This window comes from Sprattus sprattus, assembly GCF_963457725.1.
Source record: "Sprattus sprattus genome assembly, chromosome: 1".
Lineage (NCBI taxonomy): Eukaryota > Metazoa > Chordata > Actinopteri > Clupeiformes > Clupeidae > Sprattus > Sprattus sprattus.
In genome coordinates, this window is record NC_137920.1 from 46,582,902 (window position 1) to 46,609,508 (window position 26,607).

General features: G+C 42.5%; 1 protein-coding gene across 1 annotated transcript; it reads left to right on the forward strand.

Moving 5' to 3' along the window:
* The first annotated feature begins 2,784 nt into the window (after positions 1 to 2,784).
* On the forward strand, positions 2,785 to 26,356 carry LOC308374434 (beta/gamma crystallin domain-containing protein 3). Its single transcript, XM_080850210.1, has 20 exons — positions 2,785 to 3,505; positions 11,546 to 14,075; positions 14,173 to 14,217; positions 15,870 to 15,988; positions 17,523 to 17,676; positions 17,882 to 18,000; positions 18,212 to 18,335; positions 18,475 to 18,510; positions 18,626 to 18,738; positions 19,185 to 19,311; positions 22,947 to 23,089; positions 23,271 to 23,397; positions 23,612 to 23,641; positions 23,732 to 23,841; positions 23,981 to 24,107; positions 24,292 to 24,419; positions 24,564 to 24,687; positions 25,050 to 25,208; positions 25,551 to 25,710; positions 25,832 to 26,356. The coding sequence occupies exons 1-20, from the start codon at positions 3,411 to 3,413 to the stop codon at positions 25,918 to 25,920; spliced, it is 4,659 nt and encodes a 1,552-aa protein (XP_080706336.1). The 5' UTR covers positions 2,785 to 3,410; the 3' UTR covers positions 25,921 to 26,356.
* The last annotated feature ends 251 nt before the right edge of the window (positions 26,357 to 26,607 follow it).

A 26,607-nucleotide genomic window follows, 5' to 3' on the forward strand; every position in this document is an offset into this window, starting at 1 on the left:
AAATTCATGGCAAGACGGCATCGCAAGACTTTTTAAATCAGATGATTCTGACAAAACGGCAAAAGAGACTGGTACCACGTAAGTTATTGGCAATCTGATGCATATAATTTATCTTAGATGCTCTTCATAGGATCCTCACATCCTCACAACTGTTTATTTGTAAAGATGCGCATGTTCGATAAAGTTTTGTATAGCATGTGTTGACGTAGGTTGGTGCCATTCCCAGATTTAGAATGATCTGATGGCAGTTATCTTGGTGAAATGTGAATCAACTGTTTTGACCTGTCATAAGCATAGCATGCATCGATTCTGTGTTCGAAGCGTTGTCTCAGATGTTAACAATTGTCAAATGTTCAGAGGTGGAGCTTGCCGAACTGCGGGAAAGTTAATTTTGGAATGGCCCACCCTCATAACTAACGATTCCTTAGACTTGGCTGTGATTCAGAAAAATGCCTCACGGAAGCAGGGAGCATAATTTCAACCATTTTGTGTTAGTCATATTTCTGTTAGCTATTCTTGGATATACTTTAAAGACAAAACTAGTTCTGCCATTTGAGCCTAAGCATGGGCTATCAGTTACATGGAAAGGGTGGGTCCCTGTTCTACTATTGTGACTTTAATGGTTTCCCTCATCCTTTCTCCAGTACGTACAGAATTGACTTAAGCAGTTGAAAATGACACTGACTCTAAAGAATGACACTGGTGGGTTTTGATGTAATGCAGTTTTGCTTGCCATCCTCACAGTGGCCTGGACAATGAGACTAAATTTGAGAGGAGAGATGATGATCCATATGAAAATGACCTGGACGTGTCAAAGGTATGAATTCCACCCTATCCTATGCCAGTTAAGGTTATGTTATGCTCATCCCTGAAAGTTTACATTATGCATGAACCTCACAGGACAAATCCACTCAATCACTGACAGAGCTGTGTTTATGACTGAATGAAACTTAGACAGAGGTTGTTCAGTTTGGATGGTATCGGTCTGTTCTTACACAGAAAACCTGGGGATTAGAAATAATGATAAGATTAGAAATAAGGAATATTAGAAATTATTATAAAAGGGGTAAATGGATTTATATGCACACAAGTATTTGAGTCTGCAAAGGAAGATCTTTCCAACAGGTATCCCATCTGGTGAAAGTACACATGTGAGAACAAAGAATGTGGCATTGTATACTTGTATGTTGTTGTGTAACCTGCGCGTGAAGTACCGTCCTACATTGGAGAGTGTGGCTCTTGCACATGGGAGGCGGTGTGCTAACAAGGAGGCTAAAGCCCATGGGTGCTAGTGTCTGTTGATAGTCTCTTAAAGCTTTGGGGAGTGTATTTTACACATCAGCTGACTTCTGCTACTCCTGTGTCTTTAATAAGATGTCTTTGTCAGAGTATGGTCTCCAGTTTGGGTTGTAACTTTCTGTCTTAATTGGAACTAGTTTGTACAGCACAGAATATTCAGTTAAAGTCATAGGTGCATAGTGATCGATCTCTGCCCCCTTCTGAGATGTGTGGTAGTATGTAGCAGCAAGCCAGCGTGGTGGTTTTACATTCATGTTTGTGTGCAGACTGATAGGGTTGAGGGGCTCAGAGCACTTCTCTCAGAACAACAGTCAAACTCTTTTACCGTTTTCCAGTATGACAGAAAAAAAAGGGTCTTATCTGCATTGTTATTGTCTAATAAACATATCATTGTTCAGTTTTGGTCTAAATATGTACTGGCCATGTGCTGTCAATTGCATTTAATTTAATCGAGAAGGAATACCACATAGTGGGATTTGTAGAGGCATTGGATCAGTGTTGCTCCCTGCAAATACTAGTCTTGGAAAGTAAAGTAGGTCATCACCAACGCCAAACCAACACTTGTTTTCGTTATAATTTGTTTTGTTTGTCACAGAGCCAAGAAGGCAGCGAATGCAATCATCAGAACTCATCACGACACATTGTAAGCTTCCTTCTCCCTCTCAACATCCTGTTGAAGTAAGGGAGAGAGGAGATATCGCACGGTGCCATTGTGTTGTGCAGCCTCTCTAGTCATTGGATCATGGAGGAGCAGTGCACCCGTGTGCCTGACTCTGTTCTGAGGCCTATCTGTTTCAGTGGAGACGTCTGAAAACGTTTCCCCATCTGACTCATATACATAGTGTTGGAGTCATTTGGAATCCCTAAAAGAGCATATGAGACACCACTGAGTCTTTCTGTTTGGTTTGAGAAAAAGAGCTGTGTCATTGCATTACATGGCATTCCTCTTATCTGATGTCAAAATTATTAAATGTACTCACTGATGAATTAAATCAGTGCTCAGGTAGAGTAAGACAATATCTGAAAATATGAAATAGAAATAAGCACCTTGTGTATCATGGCGGTTTTAGGGGCATCAGTAGTTTACATTTAGCTTTGGCAGTTTATGATCACAGCACGTTGAAACACACAGAACATAATGTGTCTGAGTTGAAAGGTCATTCTACAGGCCATCTCCGTGTTTTCAAGGATGTAGAATGTCAAATTCAAAAGCAAGTGCAAGAATGTATTCAGTTTATTCTGTGCAATTCCCTCAGATTATTGGCTCTCTGTTGTAGTCATGAAAGAGTTAACATCATTGTGGGCGGGTTTGGGGGGAGGGGAAAGAAGGGGGAGGGGGAGCCGTCTGCTTCACAGGCACATAAGGATTAGAGCGAGCCTGCCGCTGCTGCTGTAAAAGGCAAGCCAGTGAGAACGATCGAGTGGAGCTGCTTCTCACGGCTCACTTTTCTCTGGTGGTGCCTTTGCTTGTGTGGCCGACAGAAACTTACCCAGGTGCCCTCTATTCCTCTGTCTCGCTGCCTCCTAACTCTGTCCCACTCTTTTTTCTAATGTAGGCATTCCAGGGCTGTGAAGGGGAAGAAGGAGCAATTTGTACTAATCGGGACACGCAGGCGAGTGTGCTGGACAATGAGGCAGGCTCTTTGTGGGAACTCCCTGACAGGCAGCCTCCTCTTGGCCTGGCCGAATCCCAGGGGCCCAGCTCACCTGCGTCCCCCGCAGATTCATTTCTCAAAAGACTTGGGAGTCTGTTCCACTTCTTCTCCAAAGCAGAAACAAGAGTACCTCAGCTCGAGCTAAATTCTGCCGTGCCGTCAGAGCCTGGAGGAATAATATGCCAAGCAGACAGAAGCCAGCAGGCCAGTCCGACTACCATCAGGCCACCCAGTGAGACTACCATCGGGCAGCCCAGTCAGACTACCATCGGGCAGCCCAGTGAGACTACCATCGAGCAGCCCAGTGAGACTACCATCGGGCAGCCCAGTGAGACTACCATTGGGCAGCCCAGTGAGACTACCATTGAGCAGCCCAGTGAGACTACCATCGGGCAGCCCAGTGAGACTACCATCGGGCAGCCCAGGGGGGGCGACGTGGGTCCCAAGCTTCAGGAGATGGAACAACCAGCCACCGAAGACACTGCTGACATGGCAGAGGAGACATCCATAGTAGACCCATCTGAACCAGCGGGACACACACCAGACAGTTTGTAAGTTCCCCACTCCCTTTTGCTGTTCTCAAACAGGTTGTTATCATCATGGAAACTGGAAAATAGAATTGATCACTTTAACATCACGCTCTCAAACATTGTTTAGTCCAAGACTGCTGTGTCACTTTAAAAGTGTTCCTGGTGGACATATTTAAATACCAGGGACTGGTTTCCAAAAGATGTATTCAGGTTATGTAACTACCTCGAAAAATGAGTTCCCCGGAAATGTGACTATTTAGAGCTTTTCGGAAGCTCAACTGAGCGTGTATGGAGCGAGTGTAAGTGAGGCAGGCATGCTTTAAGGCTGTTAGCTGAACTAGTGTAAGTGAGGCAGGCATGCTTAAAGGCTGTCAGTTGAACTAGTTTAAGTGAGGCAGGCCTGCTTAAAGGCTACTGGGTGTCATGAATGCATTCCAGTTTTCAGGAGTTCTCCCTGCTTTTACATGTGGGAGTTTCTATTGGCTGACATTGCACAGATGCTTCAGGGTGGCTGTGTCCTGGCATGAAATTCAGTAACATGTGACCTCAAGACTGAAAGAGCCTTGGCATACACAACATTGTTATGAGCAGATCAGTCTTCTGGTGTCTTAAGGGTTCATGCCGATCTCTCTCATATTGCCATGGAGCTAGCTGTGCTGTGCTGCTAAATCATAAAACTAGGGCACTTCCTGGTTCCTGCCTTTCCCCTGGGGGATAAGTGGAGGCATATAGACTAAGTAGCTTGGATAATGTTGGATAATGCAGATTGTATTAGGCCTACAGTAGTTTTAACATCCAGACAGGCACACCCATGGCCAGCCTTAACACTAAGGTAATATTGCCCCCTTTTCTCCTCTGTGTTCATTCCTCATACACGATAGAAGTGGGCCACTGCTGTTATCACTAATCACTAGGTTTTATGGACAGTAAGGAGTGGTAAGTTGCCACTGGTTGTGATATGACTTGATATGAAAGTGAACTGATTCCAAGATGCAGTGGTCTTAGTCTCTGTGTCACAAATGAAATGATAATCCTATTCTTTTAAATCAGTGGTTCTTAACCTGGGTTCGATCGAACACCAGGGGTTCGTTGAGACACTCTCAGGGGTTCGGCAGGGGTCAAGAGGCACACAGTATAGTCCGGTTCACACTAGCAATGTCGTTTTGAAGAAATCATATTTTATTTTTCAAATTACGAAGGGTTCAGCGAATGCACTGATGAAGCTTGCAGGGTTCAGTACCTCCAAAAAGGTTAAGAACCACTGTTTTAAATGGTTATAGTGGTTATAGTGGTGGTAATGTCTTTCACTTAGATTCTCTCTGTCTCTTTGTCTTACTCTCTTGTTGTCTTCTTTGTCTATTAGGCCTGCTTGTCCAGACTGTGGGTTTGCTCTCATCTGTGTCCATGTCCACTGGACAGATGAATATCTCCAAATATGCATGTCACAGCAGCCTGCTGCTTTAGGGGGGGTGATGATCCTCAGCTTGTGTCTCCCTCGCTTATCTATGGGAAGGTCTTATTCCCTGAAGCCTGAACCTTTAGGGGGTAATGGTCATCAGCTTGTGTCTTCCTTGCTCATCTATGAGAAGGTCTTATTCCCTGAAGGCTGAACCTGCGGTTCTTCTGTTCTGGAGAGCATGTGACCTTGTTGGTCAATGGCCTTGTCGGTCAATGGCCTTGTCTCTGAAGTCTGAGCATGGAGCGTGTGGTCCTGCTTCACTCACTCCTGTGCCTTCCTTCTGGTTTTGAATCTCATATTATCAGCAGAAGCCCATAATAGGAGACTGCTACACACATTGTGAACAGGCACTTCCCTCTATTATTGTGGTGTGGGGGAAAGGAAACCCTGACATTTTGAGAGAGACATGATGACCTCATGTAAGACCAAGTGTGGGAAGCAGAGAAAAGCAGTATTGTGCTGAAATCGTTTTGAGGAATTATAATTTTTGCTACAAATGGCCAGGAAAAAGCTTATTTGTACCACAAAATGCATCTGTATTGACTGTATTAAGGCCCACAATCAGATGCTGGCATTGTGAATGTTTTATTGATAAATGTTTTTTGAAGATGCAGGTTTCTGCTTTGACAGAAATAAATTGAATATCTTGAGTGTGCCCACACTATGTCTGTCGTGAGTCCTTCCCCTTCAGAACAATAGACAGGTCTACTATAGCCAGTCACACTATGGACAGCTCATGTTTGAGCACAGACACACCCCTTTCTGTTTTCACCTTCATATGCAAACAGTGCTCTGTGCTGTGTCACTGAGGGCTACAGGAAGGCTCCAGTCATGAAACAATAGTCTCAACAGTTAACTTTGTGAAAGGTATGTCTAACATACTGAATTTATTTGATATAAAATGATTGTCTTATACTCCAATTAATGAATAATCCTCCAGTGCCTTGAAATACTACTCAAAGCCTCACACTCTGACTACAATATTGTTTGGACAGTCAATTGTTCCCCCCTCTTCCGTAGTGAATTTATTGTGTATCTCTGTAGGAAGCGTGTGCCAGAGGCTAATTGTACATCATAGGGAGTGGCTCTGTTTGGTTGTGAGGAAGCCATCCTGGCCGTTGTGTAATAGAGGCTTGGGAGATGAACTCATAGAGGCTTCTCTCTCTCTCTCTCTCTCTCTCTCTTACGTTTGGTCTCTCTCTTAAACTCCTTTCACAGTCAGATGTTTGCTGTGGTTATTTTTATTTATTTATTTTCTTGGGGGGGGGGGGGATTTAGAACCCAGCAGGGGAAGCATCCACATTTGGATCGGTGTCACGCACTGAGTGGAAAGCTGGTAAGGGAAAGCAACGATGAAGTGTGCATTAGATCTATAATTTGCTCTCAGTGATGCTCCTTAGACTGTATAGTGCACTGAGGCCAGCCATAGTGAGTTTTGTGCAGGATATTAAACTGCAAAAGAGACATGTGGTTTTTCATAAATAGTCTCTTGTTCCTCTCAAACCATTACAATCAGGTACTGTTTACAGACTTTTATTGTCAGCAGTCCACCACAGCAAGGACCAGGAAAAGCCTGAACACCTGCACCTATGAATCAGCACGTGAGAAGACTACACTATCCATGATTGTGCTACAAAATAAAGACTGATTGGTTGAACTGAAATGACAAATGCCACTTAAAGGAGAGAGTAAACAAATATGAAATGAAGGGACAACCAAGTCATGATGACGTGCATTAGCAGCAGAACAGTTAAGAATAAACTATTTATTTCTTCATGTCCCGTATGAAGATCTTTCACATTTGCATGGAAAAATCTGTTTATTTCCCAGTGTGTGAAGACAATATGGCTTGTTTACTTCAGCCTGATAAATCACCACGGGACTTAAAGGCACAATATGCAACAATTATGCTTCAGGATTAGGGTTAGGATAAGCAGTTTAACCTTAAAATAACAGCTTAAAAAAAATTGGGACGCTACAATGACTTTTAATATGGAGAATTGCGTCCGTGCCAATGGCATAGCAGGGTCGATAGGCAAATAACTGCCTTCTGTAGTTTTGCCTGCCGATGCCCGCCGACCTGACTTTGATTACCTTCTGCCGATCTAGTAAGTAGCTTATTTGCCGTCTTGCTTAGTCTTGTGTTGCACATGATTGATGTTTGACTGTGTAAGGACAGTCGTTGAGTAATTAGTTTGTCATAATGTCAAAGTCAGCACATTTCAAGAGATTTCGTTAGTTTTAGCTGCTAGCATACCTTTAGCGAATAGCTATTAATCCTTAATGCACCTTTAAGGTGACATTTGATGTCATTTGAATATCTTCCTTTGAGGGCCCCAATAGGGTTGTGCCGATTTTTGACCCACCATCACGATGGATGGTAACCATCGTGATGCCACTACTACTGCTACAATATGCCAATATTGGCTTATTTAGGGCCAATAGTTTTCCGCATAAAAAAAAAAACAGCCGTAAAATGCCTTTCCGCACGTTAACTGTATGAAAACTTTCTGTTGATAGTGATGTTGCCTAGCAACGTCGTCTGCGTACCGGCTGCAGCTCGCTTAGGATAGTGACAGTTCAGTTTGTCGCCAAGTAGTTGACCGTACTGTGCCTTATACATTTCCAATGCTTCTTGTTCGACCTGTATGTGAGGCATTATGTGCATACCTAATGAAAGTAAGGGTTTACATGAAGTTGTTAATGTGATAGATTGTGTATTAAATTAAATACCAAATTTTGGGCTACCTGCGAGTGCTATCAGTAGTAATTAGCATGCTAAGCGGAGATTTAGCTATGTTCTGTTCTTATGTTGATACGCTGTAATAAAGATGGTTCAATCCTGTTAAGATTTCGACTGGATGAGCTATGAATGAGATCCATGTTGCCTAGTGTAATGTCCACTATTATATGTATCTATGTATAACTAAGCCTGCTCCTGCGTCGGGAAACTTGCTCATTGTCAACAGAAATATGACGTTCAACTTTGGCGAAAGCATTAACTTCAGCGCAATGGCTACAAAATAGAATAGACACCCCCCCCCCGACGAGACGATATCATCGTCCATCACGATGTTTCAATGTAAACATCGTCTTCTGTCAAATAAGGAGACATCGCCCAACCCTAGGCCCCAACTGTGCTCTCTATATGAACAGATCTCAGCCAGCCCTCTAATATCCAATGGGTATTGACATGTCATCTACATGACCATTGCCATTGCATAGAAAGTTAAACATGGTCGTTAAAACCATTGTAATTGGAAACCGACATGTCATCACATTGTTGTAAAACAGTGAATGTATTATTAGTGTAGAGTGTATAACCTTTCGTGTCTTACAGTGTCGTTTTTTCTGTCTTAACATTGGTCAGCTTTGTTAAGTAATGTTACTAATTTACGTTAATACTAGGGCTGTGAAACGATTAACATTTTTAATCAAACTAATCACAGGTTTCTGTGGATTAATCATGATTAATCACGTATTTTTCTCAGTATATTTTTGTGAGAGAAAGATGTAAGACAAAAGACGGATATATACATTGAAAATGTTTTCTTTTTTTATTCATAAAAAACTAAAATAATGGTGCTGCAAATGCTACAAAGCAATAATCTTTGCTATTCCATATTGGACATTAATACATCTAAAATGATAATCCTTATGTAATGCTTTGTATCAAATCACCGGTTATCGCTCTCAGGTTGTGCCTTATGCATACTTTTGTGTTCCGCAATCAATCCTAGCTAATTTACGTACAAAGAGCAGAAGAAGAGTGAACCTCAATGCTACTAGCCACGTACTTTCATGCTGCTTACAGTTCTCAGTAAAGAGTGTTAATATCATCCTGCTTGTCGTTATTCTGAAGCTTTACTACACCACACATACTGTACCTTGGGATACCCAGGAGCAGATTGCCCGTTCACAAAATGCTACAAAGATTAAAATAAAAAAAGTTCATAATGGCCTTTTGGGACGTTTTGTTCAAGATTGATACAGTATATTAAACTCCTTGCAATTTGATGCCGTTTGCTATCGCTAGCTAAGTGTGCAACCTTACATACTGTACCATTAACATTTTGACAGTAACATTAACATTTTAACATTAACACATTTGTTGGAGAGACTAGTTATGTACTTGTAGTCGTTATAATACTAGTTGACATGAACCATAACTGTTTGGGGGTGTTCTCTCAACTCAACTAGATAGTTAGCTAGCATAGCATAGTTCGCTACCTGGCAAGCTCAAGAAGCTTCATTTACTTTGGAGCAGACATGTGTGTTTGTTGATCTTTGATACATTGAGTTGGGAGCGGGGTCTCCCACACTGTTAAATCCACAGCCGGCTCCTTTCCTCCTTTGTTTTGGGCTTTAGAAATGCGAAAAAAAGCGATGTGTCGCTCTAAAATCTCAGGGTACCTTGTGTCAGATCTACAAGTCCTGTATGAACACCGTTTCACCATGCTCATCAGACCTCAAGGTTGTCTGACGGACCCTCTTCTCTTACAGTAGTAGAGGTTGCTAAGGTAGGATTGGACGAGGGCCGTTCTAGGGAGGAGTTTCGCGAACGGTCAAATTGTGGGTTTATTGGAAGCTCATTCGGCACATGCGTTAAAATAATAACGCATTAATCCTGTAAATGAATCATAATCATATTTTTCACAGCTCTAGTTATTACATTTATTTGTAATACATTCATTTTAGGGATGCAAATTATCGATTAATTCATTAATCATTAGTTGATAATCTTATCGATCGACTTTCGATTAATTGATAAGCGGCGTTTTTCACCTGAGTTTCAGTGCTTCAATAGGGCCTTTAAAAATAGGCCCTATTATTATTATATTACATTACATTATGATAATTCTATTATATTCTATTATACATTCCTCAAGTAATTATGCATTAGGAAAAGAAAGCAGAAAAGTTTTTTTTATGGTATAACAAAATCCATTCATTAATTTAAAAAAAAATAAATAAATTATGGACTGGCTCAGTTCTTGCATTTGAAACAGACATAAAACAAAAAAGAATAGAAGAAATTAAATAGAGCCAAACAGAATATTATTGAGCCTATAGATTATGAAGAAACTGCATCTAGGCTATTACAAGCTAAATAGCCAACACAACTCTCTGAAGTTTAACTCGTGCTCACGGTAGTGAGGGATAGAGTAACTTTACATTCTTAATGACAAGCCATCAGGCAAAGGTAAGCTAGCCCGCTAACGAGCTAGGTATCTAATCATTAAGCCTGAGTGAGCTAGTCCGCTATCAAGCTAAATAGCCAACTCAACTCTTACTTACTTACTTACTCTCATGAGCCAAACTCGCGGGCACACGTTAGCGCGGGAGTAGACAGAGATATTCACATTCATAGCAAGGTGAGCTAGCCAGCTAACGAGCTAGGTAGCTAACTCTATGAAGTCTCAGTGAGCTAGCCCGCTAACGAGCTATTAGCTAACCTGAGTTTTAAGAATATAAGCCATAACTCGCGGCAGTAAGCGAGAGAAGGTATAATACAGTGTAGCTGTGATTTTTAGGTTGACCAGGTGAACTGGTGGTGCCATGCAGGACAGAAGCATGCACGGTGTTCAAATGGTAACTGAGTGAGCTAGTGGAACTATTGTATTTCAATACCGCATTACACAGAGAACATTTGTTTTCAACCGGTCTCTCGCGCTAGCGCCCTCTAGCGATTAATCGTGATTAATACATTTTGATCGAGCAACCTCTTATGGCCGGTTCACACTACACGATTACAGCCCGATTTTGCCCCGATTTCTTCGTCGCCGACGAATTTGCAGGATCGGGCCCGATTTTGAAAAGTCTGCGACGAGGTGAGGTCTTGTAGTGTGACATGCTTGCGACCTGCGATCGTTTCGTCTGCGACGTTCGAAAACCCCACGACGAAAAGTCTGGCATGTCAGAATTTTTGGGGGAATCGCAAGGACGTATCCATTGTTGACATAGCGTAAACCTAGCATAAACCTCACTCTGGCCTGTATAACGAATGTCCAGCCTGATAAACTATTATTATTGTAAATGTAGGTTACAAAATGTTGGTTTTAAAGTAGTCTATTTCCAGTCTTACCCGGAAATTTACGTTTGATAGCCTACCTCAAAAGTTTACGTAGCCTATCAAAAGTAGCTAGCTGTTACCTAGGCAATAAGATACAAAGATTCATGATCTTGCAGTGTGGCCAGTCTTCCGACGAACACGAAGCCCGAAGTCGTGGCTCGGTAATCGCATAGTGTGACATGGTAAATCGTGAGGGAATGTTCAACAATCGTGTAGTGTGAACCGGCCATTAATCGACAATTAATCTAAAGTCGATTAATCATTTGCATCCCTAATTCATTTATTCTCTTATTCTTTTTCATTTAGACCTTGGAACAGGGATAGTCAAAAGGTTCTTAGATAGGCAATGTATTCAGTTGCTTGGTGGCTTTTGGCAGATCCACTCACAGATGTAAATTAATATTTGATGTTCAGTGCTGTTTGAGTGGCTGTTATTACACATCATGTACATGGTCTCTTAAAAGCATCACTGAGTGTGCTTGTGCATTTTCTTGTCTAAGCGTGCTCCTCTTTTCTCTCTTTCACACAGACCATCTGTGGATGAAGATCACGGGACGGCATGGGAACAAGCTCTAGACCATCTGATGTTGAGAGAAAACCCTGACAAGGGCCAGCAGCAGGCATTCGAGGGTCCAGCAGTCATCACACACACGACCTACAGAGGCCAGAAGGAGGTCAGAAAGATGCGGAGGAGACAACCCTTGCAGATCTACTCTCCCATCTCTGAGGGCGATGAGAGCCATGTCAGTAGGGCAAGTGTCTCCAGTGAGGGTGTAGGAAGCCCTCACCCTGCTTCACCCTCTGACCAACTCCCACAGCGAGGCAGCCAATCAGCTGTGGAGCTCACAGGTGTGCGCTCAGAGCAGTCTGAGTGTTTGCCTCCACAGGAGGATCACCTACAGCCATCTTCACAGGCTGCTGATGTCCAGTTAGCCGTTGCCCAATATGCTGCCTGCACACACATGGCTGTGGATGCTCCTTTTCGGCATCAAGGTTGCCAAGAGGCCTCTCCTTGTGTGCCAGTGCCTGGTGTTACGAACTGTGAGGAGAATAACTGTTTGTTGGACACAAATACAAGCCTGGAGGTAGAGTTCTCTGATCTGCCTGTTGGTCAGGGTGTCTGTAGTCAGGACACATCTGGAGGTGAAGGTGCGGTGGTGCTGCCCCTGCCTCTGGACGAGGAAAGTTTGCGGCGTGAATCAAAAGCCATGGTCGATATCATACTGAAGAATGCTCTGACTGCACTGCAGAAAATAGAGACATCTGAACAAGACAATCACGTTCCTCATGAGGCTGATGTTGAGTGTGAACCCTTTATATATGCAGGAACAGGACATGGATACCAGAAAGAAGACTATGAATTTAAAGATGCTACGCAAGAACTAGAGGATAAACATGTTGTGCCCACACATGTGGATGACCAAGTCATCTCCAGTAGAGCCCAGGGGGAAGGGAGCAGGTCCACCTTCTCATCAGGCTATGAGTCCATTGCAGGCTCAGACACAGATATCCGGTGTAGTCCTGCTCAAAGCTTTGAAGGAAGCCCTTTGGCTCTTTCAACCAGCGGTCAGCAGGTTGAATCTCCTTCTTTGGCGATGCCTGAAAGGACAGATTCATACAAAGAAAGGGTAACGGGAGGTACTCAATCTGAAAACACAGACAATGAAAGTGGTAAGGTAATAAGAAACAGACTGTTTGAAGTGGAAGATGGAGACTCTGAAGGTTGTGTAGCATTTGAACCCAAGCTGAAACGCTTAGTAACTGTGACTCTTGAGGAAGACGGCCTCTGTTCTTACTCACGCCTTGGAGGTGAACCTGAAGTGGAAGATGGTAATAAAGAAGTCAGACCAAAGCTCTCTCAACATTCAAAGCAATCAGTCGAAATTCCACCAGTTTCACATTGCACTATTCAGAGTGGATCCAATCATGATGAAAACAATAAACTTGTAGACTTTAAAGTCATTGTGAGCACAGAAGACGCAAACACAGATTCTGAATCTTTTAGTTTAGCATGTAAGCCTGAAAAGCTTCAGAGTCAGGAAGTTGTGAGACCAAAGCCCTTGCAAGTTGCACAGCAGTCATTCGAAAGCCATAGTTTTAAAGGCAAGGCACTGACAGAGCCCACTTGTTTTAGCGCAAGTGAATCGAAGCCAGAGTGGAGTTCAGTAAAGGCACATTGGTGCATCATTTCTGAAGACCAGTCGCAAATTTCTGAAACGTGTGTTGAAGCCACGGTTTTAGATGTTAAAGAGAGTTTAAGAACATTCATAGCACATTCTGAGGGCAAAAATGTGGATCTTGATCAGTCAGCCAGCTCAATCAGTCTGTTGGTCTCGACACCTCAACCTCTCCTTAACTCAGGCGTTCCTATCATCAGTGACCAGGAGGAGGAAATGGATGCAATATTTGTGAATGACACCGGACCCATGGAGAGACCCACAGCGCGGAGAGGAAAGACCTATCCTTTCTCCCTCTCCCCCATCTTTGAGGAGGAGGAGAGCCTCCAGGTGCCACCCGCCACAGAGGAGGAGCTGAAGAGTGCGGAGCAGCAGACCTGCTCCATCCTGTCCCTCCTGCAGTCAGTCAGTGAGCGGCTCCAGTCGAGTGCCTTCACTGACAGTGACCCTGAGACATGCACTGACTCCATGGACGCTTTCCCATGTCCACGCTGGGGCAGCCTTTCCGACAAAGAGGACATAGATGAGGAGGACCATTTCATTTATCAGGACCCCATACTGCCCTCTTACACCTTAAAGGACCATTTCATTGATGAGGACCCCACACTGTCCCCTTACACCTTAAAGGACCATTTTATTGATCAGGACCCCACACTGCCCCTTAACACCTTGAAGGACAGGGCTGAGATACTCGGCTGCATAGAGCAAACAGTCAGTGGAGTATCTCATGAATCACTTGAAGAGAGTGATGGGGTGACTATCCTGTCCAAACCTAGAAGGAGTGCTAGCAGCCCATATTATGATTGTCTGAAGTCTAACCCAACACCGTTGCCTCAAGATGAGAATATTAGTGTTGAAAACCAGTCTAAAGCATTGGTCAAGGTAAGGACAGTTAACATTTAACACTCATGAAGTAGAAAATAAGGTGAATGATAAGTGGAAAGGGTTGTTATTGGTGGTGTTGTTTCTGTCATTATAGAGGGAACAGCTAAGCCCTAGAAGGATCATCCCAAGACCCTCTGTGGTAAGAGAGTCATGTTTGATGTGTGCGTCTTATGACAGATCTTACACCACTTGATGGGCTTCAATACAGAGGAGCAAACAATGGTGTACCATTCTAATATTTCTTGTAGATTCTCAGTGAAGCTTTAACACAGTGAAATGGCAACCATCTTTATTGATAACTCTCTGCAGCGCATCATGAATGTATCTTAGATTAATACTGTTCCAGAACAGTTTTTACTTGCATTTGAAGGCTGATCTTTCTAAAGCATGTTCTCACATTTATAGTAGAATAGTGCAGTATAGTTGCATAGTGTAGCATAGTGTAAAGGAAAGTAGCAAAAGATGAGGGATATAGATTACAGAGCCGAATTTCTTTGTGGATAATTACACTGTATATCATTCAAAAAGAAAATCCCATTACATATAATCAAAATCAACTGTTTACAAAAAGCAGTATTTACAATTGTGTCAGAGCAAAGACCCCTATTAATTAAAGAAGAGAGCTTTTCCCATAATGAGGGTCAGGGCAGTTCAGTTGCTGGTGTGAGAGTTAACAATCCCTCCCTTCTTTTAACACTGGCAGCACAGACTCGCCATTAGTTTTACCGCTATGCCATGACATGCTACGTGACATTCCTTTGAAAAACAAGGAACGTTAATGTCTGAAATATATTTAGGTATGGGGTCTTTCCCCATACATCCCATGTCGACTCAAATATTGCATTTTGATAAATCTTTTATTAATGACTAATGAATTGTTGAGCATTGGCCAAATTTGTTTGGTCCATGCATAGTCTGTTGCTTCAAAATGGTACGGGGTAGAAACCAACAATATATTTGACTTTTGGAAAATAAAATTTCATCTTGGAATCACATCTTAATCATACTGAGGGGTTCTTTAGTTTTCTGTCCAAATGGACATGAAATGAAATGGAACTCTGTCTGACACAGTTTAACCCTCATGTTGTGCAACATGGTAACACTTGTTGTAGGGCTGGTCAGAATTGACTGGCCTGGCATAAATGTTAATAATGCTTTTTGTAAACAGTTGATTTTGACCATTTGGATTTATTCAAAATATGTGAAATTCACAAAATATTTGAACATACCGTACATACAACTAGAGCAAATCTAAATGTCATGATTATTAGTATTTTGTGTATTGAACACTGTATTTATATACATTTAAAGACTGTAATCTTACAGCATAACATCATAGTCTTTGGTCAAATAATGGTTAAACTGGTTTGAGAAACCGGTGTTACCTGTATTACAGTGTAGGACATTAGTTATAAAGGCTCTGATTTTTTGACTGAAGCGGAACATTGTAACAATGCTGTTACAAGGCTGATAGTGTCGTTCCTCGGCACGTCTTTACAAAGAATGAGGAAGTGATTTAAACATACATTTTCTGGTCTTGGTTACGCCTTGGTGTGTGTTATGAAGTTCACCACCTGATCACTCATCACCCATCTCTGTGACACCACACAGTTGGAAAGGTGCTCGTATTCTGGAGGGGGATATTCTGCAACCAGGCACACACACGTCTGCGTGTTTCTAGCCTCCAGAGTAACAATAAACTGACAACGGATGGTCAATACTGAAAGTGACCATTATTGCTATCATCAAAACTATTATATTAAACTATTGCCCATATTGCTTTTCACTCAGATGCATATCTATGATGGTGTGACATTCTCTGGAGAGAAGCGGACAATCTGTGGCGATGTGGTGGACACAGAAGGAAGGACCTTCAAGACCGGAGTCTCTATACGAGTGCTGACAGGATGGTACGAAATCTCACCTGTCAATCATCACAATATGAAGTTTTATAGCCCAACATATTTTGTGCAAATTGTTGATATTTCAAGGTGTTCATTTACCCTCTTATTTTTTTCCACACCCACTCTTTTTTTTTTTTTTTTTTCAAAGTTTAATTTTTAAAAGATGAGATGCTTGACTTTTAAAGAGATAGATAGTTCCACACCACATTCTCTTAGTACTGAAACCATCAATGATGCAGTTCTGCCTGTTTTGAATCATCTCACTGCACTCTTGACATATTGCTCTAGGTTGATAGCTTGTGTGAAGAGCTGTATGGTATGGTGGAGCCATGAATCCTCCCATGCTCTACTAGATGTGAGGCTTGTAAAACCAGTTCTCTCTTTGAGAGGTATGCACAGCTTTAGGGATAGTGGTAGATAACAACCCAGCGAGCACGGAATGGCTGGATGATCATTTATTGATAGTGAATCATAATCGTCATTCTGTTTGTAAGGGCTGCCACGCTTAGCTTGGTGTGTAGTCGAAAGCTTACGCAAGGTTTCATTTTTAATAGATGCCCACCTTCCATTTGTATTGAGAGGCACGTCCCCTAGGGTCGTTGCCTTCGCTGCATTATTTACATGAGTCTTACATACCAGGAGGCACAACAGTAGGAACAGCGAGCGGAGCTGGGAATGGGAGCTCTCTCATGTCTTGGAGCGGACCAGTTACATTGCCACTGTGCTGATGTAGTCATTTCTTTAGTCAGCAGTAGTTGCTTTCTATCCCCCCACACACAGATATGACTTTAAAAGGTGGTAAGGTTATTTTGGTCTCCTATATGGCCTTAGTACCATTTTCATGTGTTGTGCAACACTCAATCTGACCCCCTTTCACCCCATTGAGGTTCTGTCAGGATTGTTTTTCCATGTCTGCCACAATAGTGGCTTTGAATGATGGAAAAAAGCAATCATTGAAATAGGTCTGTAAACCTTACAGAGAATTCCGATTGTCATTTTCAGTGTCGATAGAGTTTGAATGGAGCAAGACAATGATTAACCTGGAGACAAACTTATGACTCTGGGTTCATGGCCAACTGGACACAGACACACTACCAACGATGTTTGAAAGTGCAGATTCAATGTTGACTTGTCCTGGATGCTCCAGCGTCCACATTTTCATTTGTTATTTTTCTGTTTTTATTTAGTTTGTGTTCTAATAATTAATGATACATCTAGAACTTGGTGAAGCTGTCACTGTCTGTGTTTTTAGTAGCAGGTTATTGTATAGAACAGAAACTACTGTTTTAATTTGTCAGAACACAACCCTATTTCATGTGTGTGTGTGTGTGTGTGATATGTATGTATGTGTATACAGAATGTGTTCATATGTATATGTGTATCCTGTTGTGAGGAAGAGTTAGGTTAAGTTGTGGGTGGAGCTGTGTCTCCATGGCTTCAGTTTGTGTTGTCCAGATACTTCTGAAGACAGTAATGCTCTCTATGTTTGTATGGAAATGAACATGGAAGGGCAAGCTCAAACTGTGTGTGTGTGCCGCAGCTGGCTGCTGTATGTGGAGCCAGGGTTCAGAGGGTCCTGTGTGGTCCTGGAGGAAGGGGAGAAGGTACTGACCTGCGGTGAGGGGGAGCTGAAGGAACACAGCACTGATTCTACAGGCCAAGTCTCCATTGGATCCATTCGAAGAGTCGTTAAGGTCTTTTCCTCTTGTCCATATCAGTGCCAATATTTAATCATTCCTCTTCGCTGCATGTCTTCCTTTGGGTCCTCCTAAAAGTTGACTTCTTCAGCTATTCCCTTTTTTATATGTGCTCTCTCAAGGTTGATCTGCTATCATTTCTGTAGGCTTGTTTTTTCTGAGTGTTTCCAGCATGTTTATGGAATTTCGTTGTGCTTTGTAGGATGACGGTATTCCTGAAATCCACTGTCATGGAGAGGGTGAATCCCCAGTTGTCCTTCATTCCCAGATCGGGACTTTGGAGGCTGTCCAGTTATCTAATCTTGCTGTCAAGTCTGGATGGTAAGAATGGTCTTATTATGTTTGAATTCTTGAAGAAAAAGAAGAGAGAGACAATTTATTTCTGACTATTTCTGACCCAAATCCATGATGGTAACATCTACATGTGTTTTCTGATAAACGTGACTTTATATGTGTCTGTGTTTCCTCTGAAATCTTCAAATTGATATAATCATTTTGTGTATATTGTTGTTTGTTTTGCTGCAAACTGAAGCTGGCTAGCATACGAGCTGAATGGGTTCAGTGGTCATTCTGCTGTTTTGGAAACGGGAGGGAAAACAACACAAGGACCCGGGTCACTTGTCACGCATGTGAGATCACTGCGTCCACTGATGAGGGTAAATATTCAACTTGCTGTGTATACTTGTGCTTATAGCCACTTAAAACACACTGACATTTATTTGTTGAGGACTTCGATAAAGTGATACAGAGCTAAGCCATTTCTTCTCTCATTTTTCATCACTGGTTCTTTGACAGGGAGGGCCTAAAGTCACAAGACTGCTGGATCCCAAGGTGAGAGGTGGCTGTCAGTATTGAACAATGAGGAAGCCTCCCTCTGCTGAGTATGCTGGAGTGGTTGGTGATGTGCAGGTCGTGTTAAATGACACTTGATTCATTAATCCTGCAGATGGTGCTGTATGAGCTCCCCCACTTCCAAGGCCAGAGCAGGGAGCTGGGGGCCCACGTGCCCAGAGTGGAGGGGCTGCACACGGTCTCCTCACTGCGAGTCCTCAGCGGAATGTAAGTCATGCAGCCACCCACGTGCCGCCACCAATGATCCCTCAGTCAACATGCTGTGGCTTGCACTCAATCTGTTGCTAACAGAAGGAGATAGTAGTCCCTGGGCTTTTGTTTGCCTCGGTTCACCTTGCCACATATCTCCTTGGGTGTGGTGCAAAAATCACTTTACTTGACTTCTGGAAGCTGGTAAATACTTCAAAAACTAAAAATAAGCCACTGTGTTTCTGCCTGCCCAATAATGAGTCTGCCAAATGAGTCAAGTAGAAGGTGTGTGTGTGTTTGGGTTTGTGCCTGCATGCCTGTGCTTTTTAAATAGAAGAAAGCTATAAAAGGTTGCAGATATGAATTCCTCTGATCTTGATCAAGTGGTGATTGTACTGTGTTGGTTTCATAAATGAGTCAAGTTTTGAGTGTTAGATCTCCTTTTGTCCTGTGCTGTTTGACAGATGGGTGGGGTACACCAGAGAACACTACCGAGGCCAGCAGTGTTTGCTGGAGGAGGGTGAATACAGTGACTGTCAAGAGCTTGACTGTCAAGACCATGCTTTCCTCTCCTTCCGCTTTCTACTGGCAGTGAGTTCACACTCATAAACACATGCACACACATACACACACACACACACACACACACTCCTCCCATAAAAATAAATAAATGGATTTAGTCCCACTGTCTTGACTTGTAAGCACCTCCAGTATCAGAGTATCAAACGCATACACATTAAAAATTCCAAAGAAATAGACTATACTATTTATGTGTATTTTTACATGTATTTTCAGAATATGGAATTTGCTTACCAGAAAGTATGTCAGTTTTTGCATAGCGTTGCAACCTAGTTTAAGGCTAATTTGTTTATTGGTTGATCAGGCTACTGCCACCACTCAAACCGCCACAGTCTAGACCACACCTCCTGTACCTTGCCATTCCTCCTGACTGAGACGAGTCATAATGGCCACAGACATGCCCCATGGCAGTGTGCACTCAGAGACAGTGTTCTAAGGCCCAATTTACACACAGGTTTTCGCGATGTCGGCGACATCTGCGCGACATCTGCACGTAGATGTCGGGGCGCATTTACACACACCGCAGGAAGTTTCTCAGTTTGCCTCTGTTGATAGCGATGTTGCCTAGCAACACTGTCTGTAATATGCCTAACAGATGTCGGGTCGCGTTTACACGCACTTTTGGGCGAATGGTACGGGGCTGTCGGCTGAAATTCGGCCGACATCGGCACACCGACAGTTAAATTTCTGTTTAGACGCGGCTGTGCCGACATCGCGAAAACCTGTGTCTAAATTGGGCCTAAGTGTCATGGTAGTGTGCACTCAGAGACAGTGTTCTAAGTTTCGTGGTAGTGTGCACTCAGAGACAGTGTTCTAAGTTTCGTGGTAGTGTGCACTCAGAGACAGTGTTCTAAGGGTTGTGGTAGTGTGCACTCAGAGACAGTGTTCTAAGTGTCGTGGTAGTGTGCACTCAGAGACAGTGTTCTAAATGTCATGGTAGTGTGCACTCAGAGACAGTGTTCTAAGCCCCATGGCAGTGTGCACTCAGAGACAGTGTTCTAAGTGTCATGGCAGTGTGTACTCAGAGACAGTGTTCTAAGCCCCATGGCAGTGTGCACTCAGAGACAGTGTTCTAAGTGTCATGGCAGTGTGCACTCAGAGACAGTGTTCTAAGTGTCATGGTAGTGTGCACTCAGAGACAGTGTTCTAAGTGTCGTGGTAGTGTGCACAGAGACAGTGTTCTAAATGTCATGTAAGTGTGCACTCAAGCCCCATTTACATGAAACCTACATTCACTGTCTAGATTCACTAGTTTTTCACACAAATCGAATCTTTTAATTTCGTAAAGACGGAGCCTGGTCCCGAGAGATTTGCGTAAAAACGGAGCCACCAGATTGTGTTGAACGGGCTGTAGTACATACCCCACGCCTGTGGGTGGCGCTTTAGCGCTGCTACATACAACTGAAAAAACGTGGTTAAACACATTACACAAGACATTCAAGCTCCAATTAGCAACATTACATTATGGTGGTTAATAAAATCAGTGGTCAGACTAAAGGTTATGCGAAAATGAATTATATTTTCTATTGATAAGAAAGAGTTTGGAACAGTACAACATGACATGGCTGTCATCTAGGGGTGTGACGAGACACTCAGCTCACGAGACGAGATGAGACACGAGATTGGGTTCACGAGATCGAGACGAGACGAGATTTTTAAGAAAACTAAATTACAAATTATATGAATGGACAACAGACTTTTATTTAACTGAGTTGCACATGGATTTATAACTCCTAACATGCATGATGTAAGCGTTAACTTTTGAGGAATTTCTTCCTTTTAATGAACTTCTTCCTCTACAAATTGAAACTAAAATAAAATGTTATAAAAGTTAAAATAAAAGAAATAAAATTATATATTTCTCCTTTTTTCAAGTGCAAACTATATGTGCAAGACAAAAAGTTATTCTCTGTCAATACAGACTGCAAATAGTGCAAACAGAGCCTCACCAAGTATGTCACTGACAAGTAGGCTTATGTCAGTTCTTCCTCTACAAATTGAAACTAAAATAAAATGTTATAAAAGTTAAAAATAAAATAAATGAAATTATATATTATATATGTGGAAATTAACACCGCGGTAGCTGTTGAACTCCGATGAAAAAAAGCAGCCACACGTCTCACTCGCCCAAGCAAACGAGCGACGCGGGGAACACCAAGACCAGCTTGGGTTGCAAGATTTATAGTGTGTGCAAAACACTTTATGTGCGGCTTCAATCCTGCCTCACGCACGGTCACGTCCATATTACGTGCATTGTCAGTAACAATATTGTATTTAGCGATGTCGTGGTTGGGTTTTTTAAGTTCCCAGTCAGTAACAGCTGTCTGTAAAACTTCAGCTATGTTTGCCCCCGTGTGGGACTCAAAAAGTGGGCGAGTCTGTAGTACAACATTTTCCATTTTCCAGTAATTGTTGATTGTGTGGGCTGTAATTGTGATGTAGCTTTGTGATGTAGCTTTGAGTACTTCTCGATGTCCAACCGTCTGTCGTTATAGCGATGCTTAATGATTCTTGCAGGATCTGCACTATCTTGCTCTTTGACTCTTCATAGAGTTTCGGGATCACTGTACGAGTAAAATGCGTGCGTGATGGGATGGTGTATTTGGGTTCTAGTGTGTGGGAGTTGCCGAAATCCTTAATTTTCTACCACAGAAAATGGCCTCATATCTGCTGCAATGAAAACACCTATGTCTCTTGTTATTGCTGTGGCTGGCGCTTGACTGTGGAAGTTGAGGTCCGAAATGTGTCCGAACCTGTGGCTGGCTGCTAGCTGGATAACAAATCTTGCGAGACCGATTTTTATAGCGACGAGCAATCTCGACAAATTACATCTCGCGAGATCTCGTCACACCCCTACTGTCATCCCATTTCCCATGAGGCTTTGCTCCGACCATTCTACATTAATATATGAAGAAAAAAGCTAATTAAATCGCTGGCCAATTTATATTTGTGGTCATGAAAGTTAGGTAACGTCTGAATAAAAAGAATTAGATCAAGATAGGAGGCTAAACAAAAATCAGTAGGCTGGAGAGTTAATTCGAGACCCACCACGAGTTAGATGTTGAGGGAGAACAAGTGATATATATATATTGGTTGGAGATCGCAAAGCGATCACTTGGGGCAATGACGTCATCAGGTTGCGTGAATCCGTGCAGACGAACAGCAGCCCCCGTACCGATTCAAATCTACTCACTTTCTACCCCCGATTCAGATCATTGCGGATACTGTGTGCGGATAGAGAGTGCTCGTCTAAATGATAGGGCTATCTGTATTAGCTATCTGTATTAGTTTGACAAACTAGGCTTCATGTAAACGGCCCTTCAGAGACAGTGTTCTTAGCCCCATGGCAGTGTGCACTCAGAGACAGCGTTCTAAGTGTCATGGTGGCCCTCTCCGTCTGTACTTGAGTAACACTAAATGATGCATATCACTCGAAGCTGAACCTACCTTAAGTGGTGTTAGGATTCAGGTTTAATGGTTTAATACATGTTAGTGTTGAGTATTAATGCCCTGTTAGACTGTCAGAATTAAAGGATATACTTACATCTTAAGGAATACCTTATCTTCAAAATCCATGCTTTTAATTGAATGCAGCACCATCTAAACACATTAAATGTTTTTTTTTTCTCATATATTGCTTTTGTCAGGATTGTATTGAACCCGCCATCTCGTTGACGAATGCTCACTGTCCTGAGACTGATCCTTTGGACATAGTTGACCTAGATGTTCCAGAGATGGAGAAAGGTGGCCCTGACCTAGGACCCGCCTCCATTTGTGTCAAGAGTGGCGTGTAAGTGTGGCATGTTGAGGAATGTTGTGTTGAGGTTTAGTGCTGCTGATTGTTTGGAAGAGTGACTTATATATCATTGATTGGACTGGAAAAGGCTTAATTTGCATCTTCTAAAGTCTAGAAGTCTAGAGTCAGTGTGAGTTTGTATTGAGACTTGCCTGTTTTGTCCTGTGTGTTTTAGATGGGTTGCGTACAGTGGGAAGTTCTTCTCTGGGGTCCAGTATATCCTGGAGAAGGGCCTGTACTCTGGGCCTCTAGACTGGGGCCACTGCAGTGGTGAAGTCATGTCAATCAGGCCGGTCCGTATGGTGAGTGTCTGTACCTGGACTTTGAACACCTTCATGTTAGCTGTGAGAGTTGGCTGTATTTAAATCCTTTTTGTACTTCTGTCCATACCAACCAGCTTGATCGTGAAACTGTGTTGTAGCATATTGTTGTGTGTTTGATTTGGGTGGTTGTTTGTTTTTATCACATTTTATATTCCAATGAACAACCATCCGTAAACATTGTTTCTCTCTGCAGTCTGGTGGAAGCAGGGAACCAAAGTACCTGGTATGTAACGTTATGGATGAAATGTTCTCAAAAACCAAAGGTGAGATTGTAAAGTGAATTATAACAGGCTCTTCCTCTTCCTCCTTGAAGATTCGGGCCTACAGTGAGTCCCACTTCAGCGGTGACCATGGGGAGTACGAGTCGAAAGCAGCCGACTGCAGTGCTCTCCATCCCGTGTCATTCAGGGTGATCCATGGAAGGTGATTCACTGGCTTTTACTCCGGCAACATCTGTGTGATGAGTAACCTTGGCAACATCTGTGTGATGCGTAACCTCGGCAACATCTGTGTGATGAGTAACCTTAATAGAGTCTTCACCTTGTCATTGTGTTTGGTCTAGTTGGGTGCTTTTCGATGAAGAGGGCTGCTCTGGGAACCAGTTTGTGCTGTCGGAAGGCCTCTACCCCAACCTCACCTCATGCGGCAGTGAGGGATCAGCCATCAAATCCCTCAAGCCAGTTCCATATGTAGGTATATCCCTCTCTGTGGTTCAAGCTTTCATCTGAGCACTTTGTTTTCCTCTATTCCCCAACTAATGTATCATACTTTGAATGTGTGTATGACCTGGACAAATCTGCAAATTGTAGATTTAGTTTTGAAACAGATTGCAGGAACTAATCGTAACTAAAAGTGCCTGTATGTTCTGGTCAGTGTTTTTCAGATCCATCCATTAGACTGTTCTCCCTGGACTCCTTTGAAGGCTTGGAGACAGAGGCAGTTACGACTATGGATAGCATGAATGGCTTTTTCACTCAGTCTCTCCGGGTCAATGGTGGACTGTGAGTCCTTTATGCTACTTACCAATACCCACTACAATAGAAGGCCTGTTCTTATATCAATATCAATTCTTTATGTGAAATGTGAAAACAGGAGCAGAGGGATGTCTTATGTACTAATGAGATGTTTCTTTTACTGTGACATAGATGGGTGGCGTATGAGTATAGTAACTTTAAAGGCCGCCAAATGCTCCTAAAGACGGGGGAATACTCCATGTGGACGGAGCACAGCGGCTGGGACACCATCGGCTCTCTTCAACCTCTTGGACAGGTAAGGTCTGGACACACGGATAGAATGTTCATGCTAAAAAAATACTTTTAGTAAACTTGAATCAGATAAACCAACACTTTGTGGTTGTAAAAGACCAGGTCCTGCCTTCCTCATAACCCTTAAAGCAACTCCCACCAGCGTGTCAGTTCTTTCTTGAAGCTCTTAAATTATGAGTTATCGTAAACATTATGCTTAAAAACATACAAATATTACTTGACCAGAAGGGAAATTACAACAAGAAAGACAGTAAAAGTTGGAGTGAAAGTTGTTGAGACTGCCAGCCAATTGATATATTTATCAAATTCAATTAAAGCCAAATGATGTATTTATGTAACAGTGATACCTTAATGTATGCTTCACAGCCAAAAGCTTACGTTCAGTTAAGAAACCGGGTTCTGGGCTTAGTGCTGACTGCAGAAGACACGCAGGACAAGGACTCTCCAGCCAGGGTGTCTCTAAAACCTCCCAGGTCTTTGGACTGTCAACAGTGGATTTTTACTGATGGACTCCTCAAGTGCAGGGTCAGTGTTCAACACTTTACCTAGCAGGGAATTGTGATCTCTTTCAAGCCATGGGGATGTGAGGATTAAGTTGAGGGGTATTGTTTTTGGTTAAGACAAGTTACAATTGATCTTGCCTCTATTTTGATAGTGTGAGAACAGAGGTTATATTATTCAAAAACAGAGTTAAAAATAGCCTTTTCTATTTATAGTGCATTCTTGAGACAGGATAGAAATGTTGAAACAGGATAGCATGAATGCAGGCATGGCTTGAAATAGCTTATTTGCACATCTACTGTTTGTGAACAGCACATTACAGAGCAGCTTTGATGTGTGCACGTGTCATGTGTGTTTGTCTCTCAGGTGGGGAAGGCTTGCATGTCTGTGATTGGTGGAAAGGCTCATGTAGGGGCCAGAGTGGCCCTGTGGCCCCAACATGGACGCACACACCAGAGGTGGAGCCTCAACCAAAATGGGACCATTTCCACACATCTCAACCACAGCCTGGTGCTGGACGTGAGAGGTGAGACTACAGAGCTGTCATTCATACCTTTTATCCAGTATCATCTATGTTTTAAAAGGGAATGGTTTGAAATGGTTTGTCCGGTTTACAAGAAAATAAACATGTTTTTGTTGTCTCCTAGGTGGGAATGGCATTGACAGGGACCACTTCATCGTCAATCAGTTGTCAGCTGGTCGGTCGACACAGTACTGGGACGTTGAGTTGGTGTAGTCAGCTGGTCAGTCGACACAGTACTGGAACATTGAGTTGGTGTAGTCAGCTGGTCAGTCGACGTTGAGTTGGTGTAGCTTGTTCTTACTCTAACTGTCTTTTATTATTGAAGCACATTTGCACCTCCATGAGTTTCGCTTTAAAAGCGACCTTTTAATGCGGGTTTGCCCTTCCCTCTATGAAACATTGGATCGAAATGCAGGTTTACCCTTCACTCTATGAAACTTGGGATGTCAATGATTTTTTTTCCTTGATGTCATGGAAGATCCTTGGACAAAAGCAGAGGATTATTTCAAAACTTCCCTGTTGTCAAGACTAAAGACCAAGACTAAACCTCAAGCGTGTATATATTTTCAGGAAAAGGTCATCTCACTGGACTTAAAGATGTATATTAATATTATATAATGTTAAATTTCTGTATAAATGAGAAATTCAATCACAGGTCATATGTGTTACTGTAACTAATAAAGTGCCAATAGACTGACCTCTGTCTATGCACCTGTTTGTAAAGCCCTGGTCCATTTGTTGGGGGTTTGTACCAGACATTTATAATTGTGCTGATAATCCAGAAGTCTACTCCTATTTTGGTGTAGGAAACACCGAAGTGTGCTTTCAAAATGGCAAACATTACTGAGCAAAAGACATTGTTCATCCTGAATAATCCTACACATATTAAACACTATACAC